Below are 21,257 nucleotides of genomic sequence, written 5' to 3'. Positions count from 1 at the left end.
TCCGCCATCTTGTGAGGAATGGTCTCCTTTTACCTCAGTCTAAGACAGTTGTTACCTGGTTAGATTTTGAGAAGAAATGGAGAAAGAAGACGAAGCCCACCGGGTGTGACTGAGTCAAGCTGCTGAATGCAAAATCTGTTCATTAACATGCCGTAAATCTGATCTCTTGCAATGTCCAACCCCGGTTTATTTGGCCAATTCATGAATAAAGTAAAAAAAAACATCATTTTCAAATACTTTAGGAGATGGATTAATTTAATGTAGTCATTTGTCAGATGGATAATAAAAATTACTTGATTTCTTTTCATCGGTTTCAACAACTGTTCCAGATTTTGATAGTTTTTCTGGTCACTTATTGTGGCTAACGTGTTAGCAAACAGTTAATTTACAAACCAAGACGTTCAAGAGCAACGTTTCTATTAATCTAAGTCCAATTATAACTCAAACTCCTTTAATCTTAGATGTTCCACCGGGTTCACCAGCTTGAGACTAACTGTGAAGCTGGACCAAAACAATGACGATGTAACTAGTCGGCTAAACTGTCTCCTTCAACTTTACTTTAATAAGACACATGCAAAGCTTGTGTAAACAGTTAGTAAGTCATTGATAAGTCAGTATAACAGAAATGTGACTTAATATGTTGATATACAGGTACTAAATCAACCAATCCTGTGCTCAAAGGTGGAAATTACTGTCAGGCAGGTGCAAAAGTTTCCTCTTGACCCCCAAAATATTAGCATGACTACAGTAACTTTCCTAGGTCACATTTCAGAAGTCAAAATCATCAAAATTTAAAAATATTTGCATTAAAAATGGATAAATATCCACTTGAAGGCATCTTCAACTTGTGACATGACCAGGAAGTAAAGTTGCCTAAAAACAGTAGCATTTGAATAAGGAAGAAATGTACCTGTGGCATGAAAATAATCTTATAATAATAATATATAAATACCTGCTTTCACCGAGTCTCATATTATGCAGATGATACCAAACTGTACCCGTCTCTCTCGACTCTTCGCACTGTTTTCTCAGGCTCCATTCCTAAAGTTTTATAAGAATGTTTCCGAAGCAGCTGCATGTATAAATGCAGATGTTTGCTCTGGAGTTATTGCTGAGATTTTCCAGCCTTTCTGCTGAGTCATAAGTCATGAAAAACAGAAAGTTTTTTGCATCATGAGTAGAGAAATCAGCGTTTCAGCTGATTAAGCACAGACTACACACAGGGTTTCCTAACGTGATCACACTTGAATTCTGTTTTATTGCTTTTAATTCGCTTTGGATCAAAGCCTCTGAGGAACTGGAAAAACAGCCAAAAATAACTGAGTTAAAAACAGAAACTTAACAGAAGGTAACTGAGCCGAATAAGCAGGACGGTATGGCTGCACCTCTTTATTTAATCATAAGTAAATGTTTAGACTTATTTATTCTTTTTGTATTGTGTAATTCTTTCTTGTCTGGGATGCCTACAACATTTGAAACGGGAAGTCTTCTCGCTTCTTTGAGCTCTTTTCTTCTTTTGCTTTCTTGACAGTTCAGGAGAAAACGGTCTTGAGGCAGATTTTCTTTTCTTATTATTAGAAATTCAGAAACTTTTGTTTTGTTCACCTGATACAAAGTAAAAAAGAAAACCACATTTAAGATTTACTCTGGATAATTAATTTAGGCTCCTTCTGCAGATGTGGGCTCTAACAACACCATCATGAAAACAAATCTCTGCACATGTACAGCTACACATTCAAAAGAGGCCACAAAGACACCGTCAAGAGCCCACAAAAAGGTCAAGAGACCATAAAGCACATCGTTGTGGCGCAGGACAGGAAACCAAAGCGGTGTGATGCTGTATGTTAGTCGCCTGTGAACGTGCGTAACAAAGGTTTAAGGTTCACAAACTTCTCTTGTGTCGCTTAAACTTAAACTAATTTCTTTTAGATGCTTTTGGTGTTGGTGGCAACTTTATGTTTTGATTTAATTAACAATTCAGTTCTATCTTTGCTTTAAGATGACCTATTGTTTTTTTCTTTGGTATTTTTTTAATCCAGCTGTGCATAATTTAAATGCCTGTTATTCTCATGGGATGGTACAATCTCCATTAAGCTGCTTTTGAGAAACCGGCTGTTTTCACAAGTCACATACTTTCCCTTTGTTCGGACAGAGGACCGTTCAGGGCACCCTGCTGCTCTCTCGCGAGTGGTTCGTCCCTGGAATTATAGACGATCTTTGTGCTGCACACGAAAGGGAAAGGAAACGCCGACTTCTCCATTCCAAAATCCCCTCTGTCTCATCTTTAGCGCTAACGAGTGTGTGATCGATCCGAAGCTTTGAGACGTTTGTGTCTTCATTTTGGGGCTTTTTGCTCAATTCTCGACCCCCCTTCCTGTAGAGCCTGCTTCTGGTCGTGAGGAATTAGCCTCTGGTGAGATTCCAGACGCCAGGTTTATCGAACCCGACTGTACAAAGTTGATAGGCAAGCTAGCTGGCTAGCCATCTAGCTAACTCTCGGCTAGCTCACTCGCTAACTAGCTTGCAGTGTTGGTCGGGGGAGTCCATTTTTGTTGTCAGTTCTGGGGGCGTCGTTTTCATGTTACATTGCAGCTGCATCTGACTTGTTTCCGTCATATCTGAGGAGTTCTTGCAGTGAGGTTTAAAGCAGTTGTCCGTAGCTAGCGTGCTCGATATAGCCTGCTAGCTAATACTCTGCGCACTTAGCCTGGAAGCCAGCTCAAGGCCCGAGTCCAGCACCACCACCGGCCGCCGCTACCATCACAGCATTCGCATCGCCGTGCAGTGAGAGTTGACAGGTGAGTAAGAAACTGTTTATACCGTCTGAAAAAGTTGCTGCTGGCTCTGCATACACGATGGGACTCTTTCATATTTCTGCTCCGTTGAGTTAGCTCGACTGGTAACTAAATATTAGCTTGATTTGAGACGATTGGGGGTTGGGGAATCCGCGAAATCACGCCGGAGGTCGCCATCTTTCATCGGATGCTGCTGCAAGCCAGCTAACTAGACATGGCTGCTACTTTAGAGCTCGAGCCAACTTTACAACTTCGCTGTTTATGGCTGGGGGGGTAAAAATCTCCCTGTTGAATAATTTACCCCGCAAATTACGCGCGTACTTTGCTCTCATTAGGTCCCCATGTTGCTCGGTGACAGCAGTGTCGCCGCTTTTGGCCCTTGGCATGGGCATGGCACGCGAGCTGCAGCCTTTCTCGGCTGTGGAAGCTACCAAATAGGCCCCGCATTGCGTCTATAACAGAAGTTGCGGTGTTTGATTTGCAAAGTTGTTCCAAACAGACGTATCTTTAGAGTTTGGCAGCCTTTTCAGGAGGATAAACAAGAGTTAAAGCCATGCTGGATGCCTCCGGACCATCCTCCGGCGGCGGTAACCCGCTGACTAAATATAAACTCGTTGGACCACTATTGCATATTTCACCGGTCTTATTTTGGAGAATCATATGGGTCGTAAATCACCTCTTGTGATTATGCAGGAAGTGAAGGAGGCTGTGGGGAGGAGGAGGGCCGAGTGAAGCTTGTGTTTTGGGGCCTTGTCTAGACGTGAAGACTGGGCTCAGTAAGTTATGATAAGTTTGACGGGTCGGTGTTTCTGTGGGATGTTTCAGGTCGGAACATATCGGATGTGTTGCCTCCTGCTTTATAAAGTTTGGGTCCCTTTCAGTACAGTGTTTTCCTCTAAATTTGCATGTTCTGAGGCGGATTGTTTGCTTCTGAAGGGAGTTGACTCAATTTCCATATTGTAGCTATTGAGAAATGTTCTGTTTTTACAGGATGAAGTGGCAAAGTTTTGTTGTAGTTTGCTGATTCCACTCAGATTTGCAGCTTTTTAGCTAACTCTTCCACGTTTCTGCTCCTGGAAATCAGGGATGCTTCAGATGAGCTGCACGGATAGAGCCGAGTGGCTGGTTTTACGCCACACCTGGTGAAGCGGTGTGTTGAAACGGCTGGTGCTTTACACCCGGAGGAGCTGCTCCATCTGTTTGAATTGTTACAGATGTATAGATTACTGTTAAACGTGTGAACATGGCGCCAAAAACTCGTTCAATTACACGGAGCAAGAGATTGTGGTTGAATTGTACCTGTTTGAAGTAGTTGTGGCACTTTTTACGGCTCACGTGGGTTTTTGGGAGGCTTGGATTCCCGACATATGGTCGAAAGGAAGCGCCAAGGCGCTCTGGGGAGGAGTCCAGGAGTGTAAAACCATAATGTGGCTAAAATGCAAATGGGAAGCCGTCCCAGGTGAATACGGCACAGCTGTATGTTCAGTTTATGGCAGCAGAGGGATTCCATCAATGATCACCTGAGGCGATGAAAGGCTGAAAGTAGTCCACAGGAGTGTTAACGTGTGTCCAGAAGTGAGGCTGAATCCATCCATGTTCCTCAGTGAATTCATGGAGCAACTGCTTGAACTCCAGAGTTCAGCTGAAGCTGCTTCCCAGGTCATTAAAGGAAAGTTTAGTGATGTTTTTACTGAGAGCACCACTGAAAGCCAGTTTAAATGCTTTTAGCCTCTTTATCGCCACTTTTAAAAGAAACTACATATCCTTCCTGCACATTTCTCTCTTTTAATGAGCAGATCTCGCCTGTTGGTGTCGCTCAGAAGTTGTCAGGCTAACATCTGAAGGGATGTTGTGGCTTTTTTATCACTTCCACAGATGATAAATGGGAGATGTTTAATAGTTTGCTTTGTCAGAATACTGATTTTTAACCCTACTGGACAGGAATCAGAGCCTGGACGCCAGCGTTTCTATGGATTCTCTTTGCTTTTTGGATGTTTGTAAAAGGAAAGCTGAATCTGTCCCATTTGAGATGGGTTTTCTGATCTGATCTGTCCGCTTTACATGTTTCTGAGGAGGTTCGGATGCTCTTTTCTGTGTCCTAAAACACAAACGGTTGTAAAAAATTGCTCTGGTTTCACTGCTTTCTTGTCACACTCTCGTTCTGGAGCTCGCCCAAACACCACAGGTCGCGGTCCGGCCTCCCAGCCTGCATCAGGAGATGCTTGTCGGCTCCATTTACTTAAAATTGTTGCACATTGCCACAGCGCTTTGGCTGTTTTTATCGGTCCTTTCAAGCACAACAATCTGGGATTTATTGCCCTGATTTATCTGTTTTCTTGTCACAATGTGAGCTCTGTCTCCTGATCCATTCTGGAGCTCCCAAAATAACAGGAACAACTGCTCCTGTGGTTCAATTTAAAGCTATTTTATGAGCTATTCTGGATGTTACACCTACATTTAGCAGCAAAAGTCTTGAACCACCTAATAAAAAAAGCTATTGAGGGTTCACAAAGATCCAGATATGTCGGTTATTACCTCGACTTAAACAGATTTTGGGCTACTTTTCAGGTCCCAGGTTAGGTTTGGGCGATTATGGCCGAAATATCAAGTTTATTTACAGTTAAATCCCGACTAGTTTCCAAGTCACTGAACATTACATTTAACATTACAATCAATATGTAAAAACATATCCCCGAAAGAAAGAAAACATGGCCGAGCTTTAAGGCCAAAGAACATTTCTGAAGAGGTTTGAAGCACTTTGTGCAGCATTTAACCATTTAAGAGCAGATCAGCTGCTCTGAGTCTTTGAAACTTTGATAGGAAATGCTTCCTCAGCGAGTTAAAGGTGCTTCCTTCTGACAGGAAATGCTTCCTTAGCGAGTTAAAGGTACTTCCTTCTGACAGGAGATGCTTCCTTAGCGAGTTAAAGGTACTTCCTTCTGATAGGAAATGCTTCCTTAGCGGGTTAAAGGTACTTCCTTCTGACAGGATATGCTTCCTTAGCGAGTTAAAGGTACTTCCTTCTGATAGGAAATGCTTCCTTAGCGAGTTAAAGGTACTTCCTTCTGACAGGAAATGCTTCCTTAGCGAGTTAAAGGTACTTCCTTCTGATAGGAAATGCTTCCTTAGCGAGTTAAAGGTACTTCCTTCTGACAGGAGATGCTTCCTTAGCGAGTTAAAGCTACTTCCTTCTGACAGGAAATGCTTCCTTAGTGAGTTAAAGGTGCTTCCTTCTGACAGGAAATGCTTCCTTAGCGAGTTAAAGGTACTTCCTTCTGACAGGAAATGCTTCCTTAGCGAGTTAAAGGTACTTCCTTCTGACAGGAAATGCTTCCTTAGCGAGTTAAAGGTACTTCCTTCTGACAGGAAATGCTTCCTTAGCGAGTTAAAGTTACTTCCTTCTGACAGTAAATGCTTCCTTAGCGAGTTAAAGGTACTTCCTTCTGACAGGAAATGCTTCCTTAGTGAGTTAAAGGTACTTCCTTCTAATAGGAAATGCTTCCTTAGCGGGTTAAAGGTACTTCCTTCTGACAGGATATGCTTCCTTAGTGAGTTAAAGGTACTTCCTTCTGACAGGAAATGCTTCCTCAGCGAGTTAAAGGTACTTCCTTCTGACAGGAGATGCTTCCTTAGCGAGTTAAAGGTACTTCCTTCTGACAGGAAATGCTTCCTCAGCGAGTTAAAGGTACTTCCTTCTGACGGGAAATGCTTCCTTAGCGAGTTAAAGGTACTTCCTTCTGTCCTTCTGACAGGAAATGCTTCCTTAGCGAGTTAAAGGTACTTCCTTCTGACAGAAAATGCTTCCTTAGCGAGTTAAAGGTACTTCCTTCTGACAGTAAATGCTTCCTTAGCGAGTTAAAGGTACTTCCTTCTGAGAGTAAATGCTTCCTTAGCGAGTTAAAGGTACTTCCTTCTGACAGGAAATGCTTCCTTAGCGAGTTAAAGGTACTTCCTTCTGACAGAAAATGCTTCCTTAGCGAGTTAAAGGTACTTCCTTCTGACAGTAAATGCTTCCTTAGCGAGTTAAAGGTGCTTCCTTCTGACAGGAAATGCTTCCTTAGCGAGTTAAAGGTACTTCCTTCTGACAGTAAATGCTTCCTTAGCGAGTTAAAGGTACTTCCTTCTGATAGGAAATGCTTCCTTAGCGGGTTAAAGGTACTTCCTTCTGACAGGAAATGCTTCCTTAGCGAGTTAAAGGTACTTCCTTCTGACAGTAAATGCTTCCTTAGCGAGTTAACGTTACTTCCTTCTAACAGGAAATGCTTCCTTAGCGAGTTAACGTTACTTCCTTCTAACAGGAAATGCTTCCTTAGTGAGTTAAAGGTACTTCCTTCTGACAGTAAATGCTTCCTTAGCGAGTTAAAGGTACTTCCTTCTGACAGTAAATGCTTCCTTAGCGAGTTAAAGGTACTTTCTTCTGACAGGAAATGCTTCCTTAGCGAGTTAAAGGTACTTCCTTCTGACAGGAAATGCTTCCTTAGCGAGTTAAAGGTACTTCCTTCTGACAGTAAATGCTTCCTTAGCGAGTTAAAGGTACTTCCTTCTGACAGTAAATGCTTCCTTAGCGAGTTAAAGGTACTTCCTTCTGACAGGAAATGCTTCCGAAGGCAGCTAAGAACACTTGCTTTAATCAGGATCTGATGTGGTCACAGTTTCTGTTTTGGCTCCATTTGTTCTGCAGTCTTTTGGACTTCTGTCACAGAAACTGTGACACTGCTGCCAGCCAGTATCAGGCTGCTTCTGTTGGTGGAAAAGGGTTCTGCTTGGTAGCTTCCAGCCCCTTTTTAACCCAGAAGAACATCATCAGGCAGCTGATGTTGTCGGGTTTTCAGGCTCTGAACCGTTTATTTTTGGTCAAACTACGACACTACGGAGATGGAACCGAGGCAAAAGTGAAAGAAATGTCATGACTTCCTGCAGTTGTCAGATATTCTGACTCCTTTTATTGGGTTACAACCTGTCATCGGTGCAGAAGATGCTCGTGCAGGCGCTCTGATGTCTTCACCTAAAGCAGAATGGCGCCGGTTCGGTCCGTTTTTAAGCTGCAGTTGAAGCTTTCTGCTCTGCTTTGACTGATGATCAGAGTCTGGTGCTCGTGCTGTTTGGCTTAAACACAGATAGCACGCCGGTTTGGATAGCTGCTGGAGACGTGCGCTTGCATCACATGCACACGGGCCGTGTATCAGTATGTGGATCAAAGGTCATCGGCTTTACAGCCACGCCATTCTGTTTCTGCTTTGTGTGCAAACACAGCGAGCGCCGTGTCACAGACAGGCTCCCGATTGTTGGGCGGATTATCGCTGCTTTCCAAACGGCTTCAGCAGGACAGAAAGGAAGGTGTTTCCAGTGATGAATGAGCTCCATCAGGTTGTCCTCACGCCTCCTTCTTCCTGTCCTGGTGCTGAAGGGCGTCTCGCCCGGGTTGGATGTGCCGGGCCTGATCTGATGGGTCTGCTGGGAATCACAGGAGCCTTTTTTGGGTTAAAAGGCTGCCAAGATGTCCGTGTACCAGCTATAAAGAATAAAAAAAGACCTTAAAATCTCTGATTGTTGTTGGTTACGCCGTCCTGTCTGAGTCGTGATGTCACAGCGTTGCACCGCGTTCGGTCCCGTTCACTTCGCCCGACGCTGCAAAAAGAACGCCGGTGACTCAGCTTCCTCCGTGGTCGTGGCCGATGGTTCGCCATCAGAGGAGCGGGCTGTTGACAGGAGAACATTTAGCGTCTCCTTCTCATTCCACCATCGTGGGACGACACATGAACAGAGTTTGGATTGTCTTAGGCGTGGTGTAGGAGCTGCTAGACGACAATCCTGGGACCAACGGAGGGACCCAGTTGGGACAGAAGCCTTTGCAAGAGCCTTCAAGTAGATGGAGCCGTTCCATTAAGCTCTTTGTAGCTAACATCAGGGACTTGAACCTGATTTATTAAAATATCTTAGCTGTCGTTTACGGTGCAATGCTTTCTGGGTAACGGCGTCACAGCGCTGCAGGAGCTCGTCCCGTTCATTCGTCACCCGTGTTCAGTTTGAATCTGAGAGAGACGTAAGCGAGCTTCAGACTGAAGACGAACAAAGACGTGAAGAGTCGGCCAGAGTCTGCGTTGCTATGCCAACTGACAGGGAAAGTGTTTGCTGTAAGGAGCTCCATCAGCCGCGCCCGATGGTTCGCCATCAGAGGAGCGGGCTGTTGACAGGAGAACATTTAGCGTCTCCTTCTGATGGCGTTTCCACTTCGCTCGCTTCCCGAAGGCGTTTTGTCTGTTTATGTAGAAGAGTTATCGGCACGGCGTTTGGCTTCAGTCTATCAGCGGCAGCGCCTCAGTCGGCTAAAAGCTTCAGACGTGTCTGGAGAGAAGTGGCGTGAACACCGGCGTGGGTTCTTTGGGAGTCGACCAGCATGTTCCCGCTCCTTTCTTCCCTTCCCGTCACTTTCAAAGCGGTGTGTGCTGACATCACTCCCCTCGTTCCCCTTGGGTTGAAAATTACGCCCAAAAAGCAGCACAACGTGGCGTTATTGCGGTTTTCTCTCTCCTGAAAGCCAGCGAGTAAACGGCGAAAGCGGCTCGGCTCAGGGCACAAAGCAACGAGTTTACGTCACCGACCCAGCATGCATTGCGCTGGTAAAACCATGGCTGCGCCCGTAGGTGAGGTTAAGTGTAAGAAATAACCACATTAAAGCATATTTCTGCCCCTTAGGCCTCACAGACCCTTCAGCTCAACATTTCTCATCCCGTCGTCGTATCTTTTATTTTAAAAAGTCATTCTGCTTTCTCCCCAGCTCATGCTGAGGGCCTCAGATTAGCTTTGTTCTTACTCAAGATGATGATTTTTAAGCCTTTTTGTTCAGTTCACCACTAAACAACAACCATGAATCTTTCAGCTCGTGTTTTAACTTCATTATATAACCTGCTTAATTGTAGTTAATTGTAATATTGTTTTAGATTAAATTAGACCTTTTAAACGCAGCAACAGTAGCAGGAACGCTGAGGTCGTCGTTCGGGACTCGTACAGACGCCGTTTCTGAGTCTTAACGCCGTCTTTCACACCCGTGCAGGGCTGCTCGTGCACCTGTTGAGACTGAAGCTACCAGGAGTGCCACGAAGCTGTTTATTTCCTCTGAACAGCCGGCTGAGAAGCCCGTTAAACGTCCACAGAAGCGGGGAAAAGGGACCCGCCGGCTGGATTTAGTGTGTCTGTGAGATGGAATGCAGTCGGATAATTGCTTTAATTAGTTGTCCTTTTGTTGAAGGCCGTAACTGAACTTCGGCACAAGTGTTCTTCACAGAATTCAGTGGATTTGTCGTGATTCTGTCTGTAAAAGGTCCCATAAACAAACCAAACCTGGTTCAAGGAATAGTCTGTAGACCTCAGAGACAGGATTGTGTCATCATCAGGCCAATGCTTCCTTCTCTCAGTCATTATGGGGTGTTGTGTGGAGAATTTAGAGGAATAAGGCTGGAACATAAATGTTGTGGATGGTTGTAAACGAAGCCGCCACTGATGATTAGAGCGTTATTTAAATCACTTAAATAAACAGGGGAGATATTTCAAAGCCACCCTGGTGCACTTAGTCGGGGAATTTATGCGCATTGTCTCAAAAAACATGTTTGTAAAATGCAACTAAACGATGGCAGAGTGAACCTGAGCTGCACCAGCGGTACAGCAGCCGGCAGCTTCTGGGGCCTCAACCAGGAGTTAAAGGGAATAGCCTCACTTTGGTCCGGCTAACTGGTAACTGGTACTGAAATCTAACTGGGACTGAAATCCAGTCCACTAACTGGGATTGAATCTAACTGGGACTGAGCTCTAACTGGGACTGAACTCTAACTGGGACTGAATCTAACTGGGACTGAACTCTAACTGGGACTGAACTCTAACTGGGACTGAAATCTAACTGGGACTGAACTCTAACTGGGACTGAACTCTAACTGGGACTGAACTCTAACTGGGACTGAACTCTAACTGGGACTGAACTCTAACTGGGACTGAATCTAACTGGGACTGAACTCTAACTGGGACTGAACTCTAACTGGGACTGAACTCTAACTGGGACTGAACTCTAACTGGGACTGAACTCTAACTGGGACTGAACTCTAACTGGGACTGAACTCTAACTGGGACTGAACTCTAACTGGGACTGAAATCTAACTGGGACTGAAATCTAACTGGGACTGAACTCTAACTGGGACTGAAATCTAACTGGGACTGAAATCTAACTGGGACTGAATCTAACTGGGACTGAATCTAACTGGGACTGAACTCTAACTGGGACTGAACTCTAACTGGGACTGAACTCTAACTGGTACTGAATCTAACTGGTACTGAATCTAACTGGTACTGAATCTAACTGGTACTGAACTCTAAAGGCGCATTAGTGTGAAAAGTGAGTTTGTTGCTCTTCCATCTGCGCTCTCAGGGAGTAACTCTGGTGCACTGCCCCTTGGCCTCGCTCCTCGTACACGTGTAGCGACTGATGTGATCTGATAAACATCCGTTCTTGAATCTAACTTGTTTGTCCCCATCTGTCCCCCCCCTCCACCCTAACCCTCCACCCTCCTCCACCCCCGAAGCTTACTTGGTGACACAGAGACTTCTCCCTGAGGAGCCAAGAAGCAGACGGCTCATGACTTCTGACCAGGACACGAAAGTTGTAGCTGAACCACAGGTGCAGCAAGTACAAGAGGCAAAAGAGAGCTCTCATTTGGTGAGTGTCGCACAAAAACAGACTCACACACACACTCTCACACACAATAACACACACACACACACACACACTGAACAGGACCCACAGAGTGGAAATGGGAGGGATTCTGGTGCATGTGGCTTCATCTTGTGCAGCGATTTCTCTGAAAGGAAAGTTTTGCGCATGTTTTGCTGTGAAGTTTCAGCTCTTATGTTGCCAGGCTGATGATAATAAGCTGAATATTGCTTTAACTGCAGCTGATCTCCCACACTGATTACGTATAATAGAGAGGCGCTCGGTGAAGATTCAGGAGGCTGTAACTAAATAACCGTGACCTGTTTTTGTTTCTCTCCTTTCACGAGCACGCCACACCGAGCCTGGACTGCTTCTTAAGTTATTACTTATCTTAATCATTACAGGAGCCTCGATGTGCTCAAAATGCTCAACAACCTGCAGGTTAAACTGAGGCTTTGGGACCAGAAAACAACTTATGATGCTCATACAAAGACTTCCTGTCTTTATACTCTGATATCTCCCCTTTTATCTTATATTTCCTTTGTTTTTACTCTGATATCTCCACTTTTATCTTATATTTCCTTTGTTTTTACTCTATCTCCCCTTTTATCTTATATTTCCTTTGTTTTTACTCTGATATCTCCACTTTTATCTCATATTTCCTTTGTTTTTACTCTGATATCTCCCCTTTTATCTTATATTTCCTTTGTTTTTACTCTATCTCCCCTTTTATCTTATATTTCCTTTGTTTTTACTCTGATATCTCCACTTTTATCTCATATTTCCTTTGTTTTTACTCTGATATCTCCCCTTTTATCTTATATTTCCTTTGTTTTTACTCTGATATCTCCCCTTTTATCTTATATTTCCTTTGTTTTTCCTCTATCTCCCCTTTTATCTTATATTTCCTTTGTTTTTACTCTGATATCTCCACTTTTATCTCATATTTCCTTTGTTTTTCCTCTGATATCTCCCCTTTTATCTTATATTTCCTTTGTTTTTCCTCTGATATCTCCCCTTTTATCTTATATTTCCTTTGTTTTTACTCTGATATCTCCCCTTTTATCTCATATTTCCTTTGTTTTTACTCTGATATCTCCCCTTTTATCTTATATTTCCTTTGTTTTTACTCTGATATCTCCCCTTTTATCTTATATTTCCTTTGTTTTTACTCTGATATCTCCCCTTTTATCTTATATTTCCTTTGTTTTTACTCTATCTCCCCTTTTATCTTATATTTCCTTTGTTTTTACTCTGATATCTCCCCTTTTATCTCATATTTCCTTTGTTTTTACTCTCATATCTCCCCTTTTATCTTATATTTCCTTTGTTTTTACTCTGATATCTCCCCTTTTATCTTATATTTCCTTTGTTTTTACTCTGATATCTCCCCTTTTATCTTATATTTCCTTTGTTTTTCCTCTGATATCTCCCCTTTTATCTTATATTTCCTCTGTTTTTACTCTATCTCCCCTTTTATCTTATATTTCCTTTGTTTTTCCTCTGATATCTCCCCTTTTATCTTATATTTCCTTTGTTTTTACTCTATCTCCCCTTTTATCTTATATTTCCTTTGTTTTTACTCTGATATCTCCCCTTTTATCTTATATTTCCTTTGTTTTTACTCTGATATCTCCCCTTTTATCTTATATTTCCTTTGTTTTTACTCTGATATCTCCCCTTTTATCTTATATTTCCTTTGTTTTTACTCTGATATCTCCCCTTTTATCTTATATTTCCTTTGTTTTTTAACTGCTTTTAGCAGTTTCTCACACAAATTTCCAATAAATTAGCTGAAAGTGGTGAGTTTAAAGGCAAGAGTTCTTCATTTGTGCTCTAAATCTGTGTAAATGTAAGATGGTATATGTGAGGCAGATTAGATTTTCCACTGTCTGAAGTTGACAGAACAACGCAGTAATCGGTTGAAAACGATATGAAACGGAGAAAACCTTCAAGTTGACTTATTTTAGATGTTTATCGGACATATTCAGTAAATCTTTGAGCTTTTGGGTAAATAAACGAACGGGTTCAAGTTGCATTTCATGTACAAAAGCAGTTTATTTGATGAAGTTTCAGTAAAATAAGACCTCATGAACACTGAGGAATGAGGTTTAAAGAGGTTATTTGATGCAGCCTGATGTGAAATGTTGACCTCAAAATTGCACCGATCCACTTCAGGGTCGTGGGGGGGGGCTGGGGCCTGTACCTGCCTCCTGGTAGAGGTCACCTGTAACCATAGAGACGAACAACCGATCACACTCGCACTCTCTGCCAAACCACACAAGATAAATGTCCGTTTCCGTCACTCATTCACCACAGAGTCGACAAAAATGAGTGAATCCAGAGCGGTTCTGAGCCAAAATACTGGATTTACGCTGCTTAAGATGTCAAAAGCAGTGCATCATTTTTTAATTTCGAACCATCCATCATCTGTTCTGAAGTGTTAACTTTCACACTTTTTGATTAAGGCCAGAAAAGCAGAAATTTGATATACGAGACTTCGGAGGTCGTGGGAAAGTTTGCTCTTTAAGGAAAGTTCAAAACTCATCATCTTCTGTGGACCGAGCTGCAGAATTACTCACTCCTGCTTTCATTAGTGGGTTTCCTTCCTAACACGAGGGCAGCAGCTGAAGGTGATGCATGCAGGCTGTCTGCCGTCCTTGAATAAAACCTCACAGGCAGCTTAGAAACGAAGGGAAATTCTTCAGGTGCGAGCACAGGACGAACAAAGGTCATTTAAGCTTTTCAGACCAAACCTGCAGGGAAAATGCAGCATCTGCAGTGTTGGTGCCGCATTAAGCAAAGGTTTGGCCTTTGGTTGGTGGTGTTGTGCCATCACTTGAATCAGAGATCATCTCTTTGATCACAGAAGAAACCTCTGCTGGTTATTATTTGGGAAACTGTTCTTAGAAGGGCCTGTGCTCTGCCTGTAATCAGCATTCTGCTGTTTTCTCCTCTGTGAGCCCGGCTGTTGGGGTGTGTTGTTCAGCTGGTATTGGGTTTCTAGGTGGGAAACCGTTTTTATTGGTTAAAACGGACCACACAATGGTGCGTTGTCGCCGGCTATTGTAATCTGACCTGTTGCGTGACTGTAGTGTGTTTGGAGCTGTGTGATGTGTGGAGCTGGCTAAGAACGATGCTTTGAATCCTGACAATGAGCGTGGAAGTATTGCATGAAGGTTTAGCCAAAGTACGAAGGGAAACGGCTGGTAGTATGGCTCAGATTCTCTAAAAAGCGCCACTAACAGCTAGTTACACGCTAAAATGGGAAGCCAGTTGATACCTGTTACCAACAGTGTGAAGGCTGAGGTCGATGCTTTTAATTCTAAACCTTTTTGACCAAAGTGCTGGTTGGAGGCTGGTACTCGGGCCTCAGCATCGCGCAGTTTGGGATGTTTCCTCCCTTTGGTGTCGTCTTTGTTTCTGTGGAGGACCGTAAGGCAGCGTTTCTCACCTGCAGACTGGTGGCGTAATATCACCAGTCGGGTTTGTTAATATTCGTTTAAACACACGTGTGAAAGCCGCTGCAGATGGGTCTTATACGCCTTGTTTTGAGCAGGATCTATAAAACAGCCAAACAGGGTTTTTAACTGAAAGCTGGCTGAAGTAGCTGTGGTTGATGTCAGTCTGTGGTGCACAGGGCAGCATTAAAGCTTTAAGCTGCAGGCGGATGAGATGAACGCTGAGCAGACATGTTGATGTTTCTGAAGAAAAGCTGTGTCCTCAGTATGTAGGATGGTGTTAGACACCAACATGTCACCTGTTTGCCACCGTTTTGCCCTGGAAATGATTTGTTATACATTTTTTCTGTAAGAAAAGTGCTTGGATGGACAACTTTATTGATCCCTTTAATCTGGGAAAGTTGAATACTGAGCTGAAAAATAAAAGTGAAGATTTGTACTGTTATATGGGATGTAATTTCCTTTTTGTTAGAATTGATATTATAGAATTGGTATCGAAAATAGTATCGTTCAGGAACCGATATCGAAGTGAAGGCGCCGGCATTGGCATCGGTAGCGGTAGCGGTATCGGCATCGGTATCGATATCGGCATCGGCATCGGCATCGGTATTGGTATCGGTATCGAAACATTTTGATTGATGCCCAGCCCTAGCGTTGGTGCTGCTGTAGCAGCAGTTTCTCGGGGTTGAAGCTGAATGAACTGGTTCTGACTTGGACTCTTTTGGTTCTGGACCAGCAGTTGAAAAGCTTTGGATGGAAAACTCGCTCAGATGTGCGTTCAAAGGTTAAAAACTGTTTAAAAACTGAAAATATTTCTTAAAAAACATGCCAGAACACATGCTCAGTGCCTCTGTCATTGGAGCTTCTGCGATGGCTAATATGCACAAAAAGCACCAATATAATGGAAAATGATGTCACTTCTGGATTAAATCAAACGGGGTAAACGTGCGCTGCATGTGTGCATGTGACTCTTTCACTTTTGGACCCCCCAGTGTGGTCAAGTCTTTCCCATGTTGTCTCAAAAGTGTTAATTTAATGAGCCATCTGGGTTTAATGGAGGGCGCCATCGTGGCTAAATGCCATCATTATAACCTGCTGTTGTTTGGGGTGTGAACACGGTTAAAAACGTGCACGGGTTAAAAACGTGCACGCTCATTCTTCGAGCTTCGTGCGTTCTCGCTGAGCAGTGTCTGACGCGTGTTTTCATGTGTTTTGGATTGGAAATAAGTCTTTCTTTGGCTGTGTTTGACTCCAGCTTTGGAGACTTTGATCCCAGTTTTGTTTCCAGCGCTTTAACTTGGTATCTTGAATGCAAAAAGAGATCAAGCTTCTTTGTGTCTTTACAAGGTTCCTTAGTTGGTCTTTGGTCTTTTGTAGCAGAAATATGAATTTTCCTCGGTGTGGGGACGCATGGATGCTGCTGCTTTGGTACAAATGGGGATTTGAACGGAGACTGTTGGCACATGGTTGCGTCCCCATGGTTCCCCCGATGACTTTCAATCAGCCACTTCAAATTGGAAAGAATGCGGAGCAGAAAGTAAGAGGAAGGCCTTCAGGCGGAGGAAAAGTTTGTTCCTGAGAGTTCCAAAATTAGGAAATGGAAAGAGCCCGCTGTCTTTTTCCACTGTCAGTTACACACACTCGAGATTATAAAGAAGATTGCCAACGAAAGGAAAGGGGCTCGCCGCCCCCACCCACACCGACGGAGTCCAGTGGGCTAATGCTCCAGGCTGTAGGTCTCATTACCAGCTGGTTGTGGTGGGAAAAGCGGGCAGAGAACCAAAATAACACTTGCAGGGTTGAATAGACACAATTCAGGGTACAAAGCTCCTGAGATCCCGTCGCTCGGCGTGGAAATTTCACACAAACACAAACTATTTCTGATAAAATACTGCAGCTACTTTCAGCCGTGAACCGAATCCTTTACTCTGAGTTTGTCTAAATGTGGTTGAGCCCCCCAAATGGGAGCAGGTGCCATGTGGTGCCACCAAACCCTCGAGTTTTCCACCTCATTCCTTATTCACACGCATGCGTGCGCACAGAGACGTGCACCATATGCCTCGCACATATGTGTGAGAAACACCAGAAAATGAACCCAGTTATAGCCGTGCATGTGGAAATCAGATCCGTTATGGACGATCTTCTGGAAATGTTGCTTTATGTGTAGTCAGGATTCAAATGTATATTACAACAGTTTGGGCTGTAAACTTGTGAAAACCTTTAAACACATTCTCAGAAACTAATTCAACGTTTCCAAGATGCAATTCAGCTTTTGACCAAAGGGGCAGTGTAACACATCAACAATTAAGTTGCTATGGTTTCTGTTTCTGTTGAATACAAGTGAGAGGTCAAATGCATGGTGCTTCCGATTCATTTACAAAATATACCTTTGGACCAAATCGCATGTTTATAATTGCTACTATTAAGATCTATAATTTCCATGAAAAATAATCTATTGTCTCTTAAGAAACTAAATCAGTAAAAGTTTTAGATTTTTTTATGGCCAAAATGAAAGTAACTTTTCTCTAAAATTTTGAGCAGGAATATATGAGTCAACCTGTTGTTTTATTCTGCGTTTGGGTAATAATTAGTGTTAAAAAGATGCTGATAAAGATGTGTAATGAAGAGCTTAAACAGATTCACTCGTCTGTTGCCAGTTTGGTGGCAGCTTTAGCGTCACTTTGTCCATGCATGAGAGTAAAATATCAACTTATTCCCACAGCATTGATTGGTTAAATGATTCTCCATCGAGGGGAAAACAATCAGGAGAATGTGTGGTGCTGTGTCAGGATGCAGAGTGCAGCCTCTCTGTCACCTGTGCCTGCTGCCATGGTTACAAGCCCACCTGTGATTCGTCGGCCTGAAAACGTAAAGAACCTTTAAATTGGGACCACACATTGGATTTGGACTGCATTCCTGACCCAAAACACACTCTCAGCTCATGTTCTTCCAAACTTTCCAAAGCATCAAGTGCCTCAGCGCTAATCGATTGCTGGATCAATGCCGGCTGGTGCGGGCAGATCCACGCCGATTGTTAATGGACGACACACACGGCTCTTTGGTCTGCAGTGAACCCGAGACTCATTCAGCGTTTGTGGTCTCGGTGATTTGCACCCCGCGGCGGAAACTCTGGCCCCGCCCCCTGAAAGCGGGCCGTTCCTGCCGGCTCCTGTGCATGTAGGAGGCTGTGAGCTGTGTGAGGCATCCTGCCGCTTCCAGCTTTCTGTTTGGGACGTCCCAGCACCCAGATATTCATTCATTTATCAGACGAAGCAGCCGTAACGAGGTGATTTAAAGCCTTAATGAGCTGCTTTTCAGGAACACTTTCAGAGCTGCTGAATTCAGCTGCGTATATATGAGTACAGAGAGTAGGAGGGGGGGCCCCATGTAGGCAGAAACTGTATCTACAGCGATGTTAAAGCTCATTATTATCTCTTATTATCTTATTATTGTTGTTCCTGGTCTGTACCAAGTAGAGATGGATTAAGAGCTGCTGCTTTTTGCACAGAAAAGACTTCCTCAGCACCAGCAGGTCTCTCACAACATGGTGTGTAAACAAAAGAATGACCCCCCCCCCACTCAATTAGCGCTGTAGCTTGTAACTGCAGATGTGTAACACTTTAGTATTGATCGGCCAGACCGCAGCAGATCTATTGAATGTCTGATAAATAATAAAGGCAGCAAAGCTCGCTGGACCATGGGGGGGTGAAGATGGGCCGTCTTTGGCCTCCTGCGCCCCGCCCTGCATTGCTCTCCTCTGGGCCTCGGGGCCTCAGAGCAGGGTCTGCAGAGGCATGCCGGGCCGCCGCTGGTTTCCTCGGCGACCTTTGGTTGTGACGGGGAAGGCTTTGATGGGCTCGGTGTGGTTCTTTCTCCATCTCTGTCTGTGGTGCTCTTCTCTCTCCTCCTTCCTTCTCATGTGGGAACACAGGTGGGTTTCTTCTCAAACCCACCAGCCAGCAGGATTAATTCCCTCTGATTGTCACTGAGGAAGCTCGTTGGATCCAGGCCTCATCATTTTAGTGCTGCTCATGTCGTTTTGCAGTGAAATACTGGGTCTGACGTCTTGTGTCGACCCGGAGAAGTTGAATTGGAAACCTTGAAGCACTTGTTCGTGTAATCGTGTGGAAAATGTGGCTAAAAACGGAGTATTTTCCTGTCACTGTGGTGCATCTGAGCACATTTGAACTGTGTGGCTGTCACATGGAGATGATGAGCCTCGGGTCTGCAGACAGACAGATGAGTCCCACTTCAGCTGGTTTTGTTTTCTCCCACGAAGGATCTTTTTTCTTTCTTTTTTATCTGCTCCTGCGAGCTCACCTCCATCAGAGCGGCAGAGCAATAAACCCGGCGCTGCTCAGGCTGCCCTGCGATGACGCCGGTGATAACTCGTGTCTGTCCGCGGCTCGTGATGAATCACATCGCCGTTTCCTCCCAAAATGCACTCTCAATCAGGGCAGCGGCTGACCTTTTCGTCCTGTGTGAAGAAAGAGCATTTAAAATGCTGTAAAGGTCAAGCGCTGCCCGGTACGTACACATCCGGTGATGTCAGCAGCCGTTTCTATGGCAGCCAGCTTGGACAGGAGTGGGAGTTTTACATTAGAGCAGAATTTGGCTATTAGCATATGCTGCTGCGTGTGGCTGTCTGGACAGATTTCTGAATGATCTGGTAGTGCAGCATTTGTGAAATAGGACCCAGGGACGGTGTCTCCTGCTGCTCATCTCGTTCCCAGTCACTCATTTCTCTTTTTCCTCTTTCTTTACCTCTGTTTTAGTCAGCTATGCTCGTCTCAACTTGCTGCCCTTTGAATAAAGAACAGGTTTTCCGAGCCTTTTTGGTTTTTCCCCTCAGCAGCTCTGCTTGTTAGCCACTGAAATCCACTGAAACCAGAGCTCAGGGGGGCTGACTTATTTTAAGTGATGCCTTGGGGTTAATTCAACGTGGGCAAAGGCTTCGTTGGAGCTCAGGTGAGCACCTCCACACGGCGAGCGCAGCTCCCAACGTTTTCCTGGAGAATGACTCAGTGCAACAGTGACAAAACAAAGGCAGACACGGCTGCTGAACAGGAGCGAGGCAGCCAGTCAGCTTCTGCAACGTCAGCCTTGCCCACCAGGGCAGGGGAGCCTCAGTGCTGTCATCACATTTGTTGAATCGACCCAGCAGCTTGTGTCGGAGGGGCCAGACGGAGCGTGGCGTTGGCTGGGCTCTGACAGGAATGACTTGGGGAGTTGTAGTGGCGGCGGCTCCACCTGGAGGAGCCTGGGTTACACTTTAAGGCATGAAGGGATAATCGGACGTCTTTTCCCGCCCGCCTGTGGAGACACTTGCTCTGTTTTTGTGTGCCGGTCATGGATTGGATGCAGTGGAGCCCCCTGCCACCGCCAACGGGAGGCGCCTGGGCCGCTGTTCCTCAGGAGTTCAACGAAACGCTGGCTCTGACCACGGCGCTGGGCTACAGCCTGTTAGCCTGTGAGACCTGCATGCTGAACTGCTGCTTTGATGCTGTGAGTATGTCCTCGGGCCGCCTGCTGGTCCCTGTCAGCTCACACCAGCCTCCACCTCGTGGGAAGCTGTCAGATCGGGTCGGTCTGAGGAGTCTCGCGAGGCGCTTGTACGACACCATCGACTCCTGCTCCGTCTTATATTAGGAGGAATAATTTGTTCCTCTCAGCGTAAATTAATGTTTCTTTTCTCCGAGCCCGGCTGCAGATGTCTGATGTCTCCTGAGCGCTGGGTTTGTTTTGCAGGATTAAGCAGCCTTTGCTTTCTTAGGAATGCTCTTGCTAACAAATTGCTCCTTCAGGAGGTTGATAAAGGCTTTTTGTTGCTGCTACCTGGCTCATCTTCACCATGATTCATTGATGTTGCTTTCATAATGATGGTGAAAGGAAACCCTGAACAGAAGAACTTCTCAAGTCTCTGTGCGCCTAAATGTTTGTCAGCGTTGCATTAAATGTACTCTTCACATATTTGCCTGTTTTGGGCCTATTTTGTGCCTGTTTTGTGCCTATTTTGTGCCTATTTTGTGCCTATTTTGTGCCTGTTTTGTGCCTGTTTTGGGCCTGTTTTGTGCCTATTTTGTGCCTATTTTGTGCCTATTTTGGGCCTGTTTTGTGCCTGTTTTGGGCCTATTTTTAACAAGTCCTAATCTTAAAAGTCCAGATCCAGCCCTTGTTTCTTTGTGTCTTCCTCCCAAGCAGCCAGATATTCTTGTAATCTTTTAAAGTGGATCTTGAGCAATAGACCTTCAGACTTTCTGAAGGTCTTTTTAAGTCCTTGCAGCAGACTATTGTCAGTGGAAT

The 21,257-nt window shown here is 44.5% G+C and overlaps 1 protein-coding gene across 6 annotated transcripts in view; it reads left to right on the top strand.

Moving 5' to 3' along the window:
* The first annotated feature begins 2,228 nt into the window (after positions 1 to 2,228).
* larp4b (La ribonucleoprotein 4B) overlaps positions 2,229 to 21,257 on the top strand; it is a 347,997-nt gene continuing 328,968 nt past the window's right edge. For 5 of the 6 annotated variants that reach the window (XR_011907538.1, XM_072363381.1, XM_072363379.1 and 2 more), the window contains exons 1-2: positions 2,229 to 2,798; positions 11,366 to 11,499. Coding sequence is in view for 5 of the 6 variants with exons in the window: in XM_072363381.1 (XP_072219482.1) it covers positions 11,419 to 11,499 (81 nt within the window). In the remaining variant the exon portion in view is untranslated. The remainder of the gene's footprint in view (positions 2,799 to 11,365; positions 11,500 to 21,257) is intronic. The other variant, XM_072363380.1, reaches the window with a different exon arrangement.

This window comes from Leuresthes tenuis, unplaced genomic scaffold (genome assembly GCF_036924035.1).
Source record: "Leuresthes tenuis unplaced genomic scaffold, fLeuTen1.0.hap1 SCAF_14, whole genome shotgun sequence".
NCBI lineage: Eukaryota > Metazoa > Chordata > Actinopteri > Atheriniformes > Atherinopsidae > Leuresthes > Leuresthes tenuis.
The sequence above is the reverse complement of the archived record's forward strand: the minus strand, read 5'-3'. Positions and strand labels throughout refer to the sequence as shown.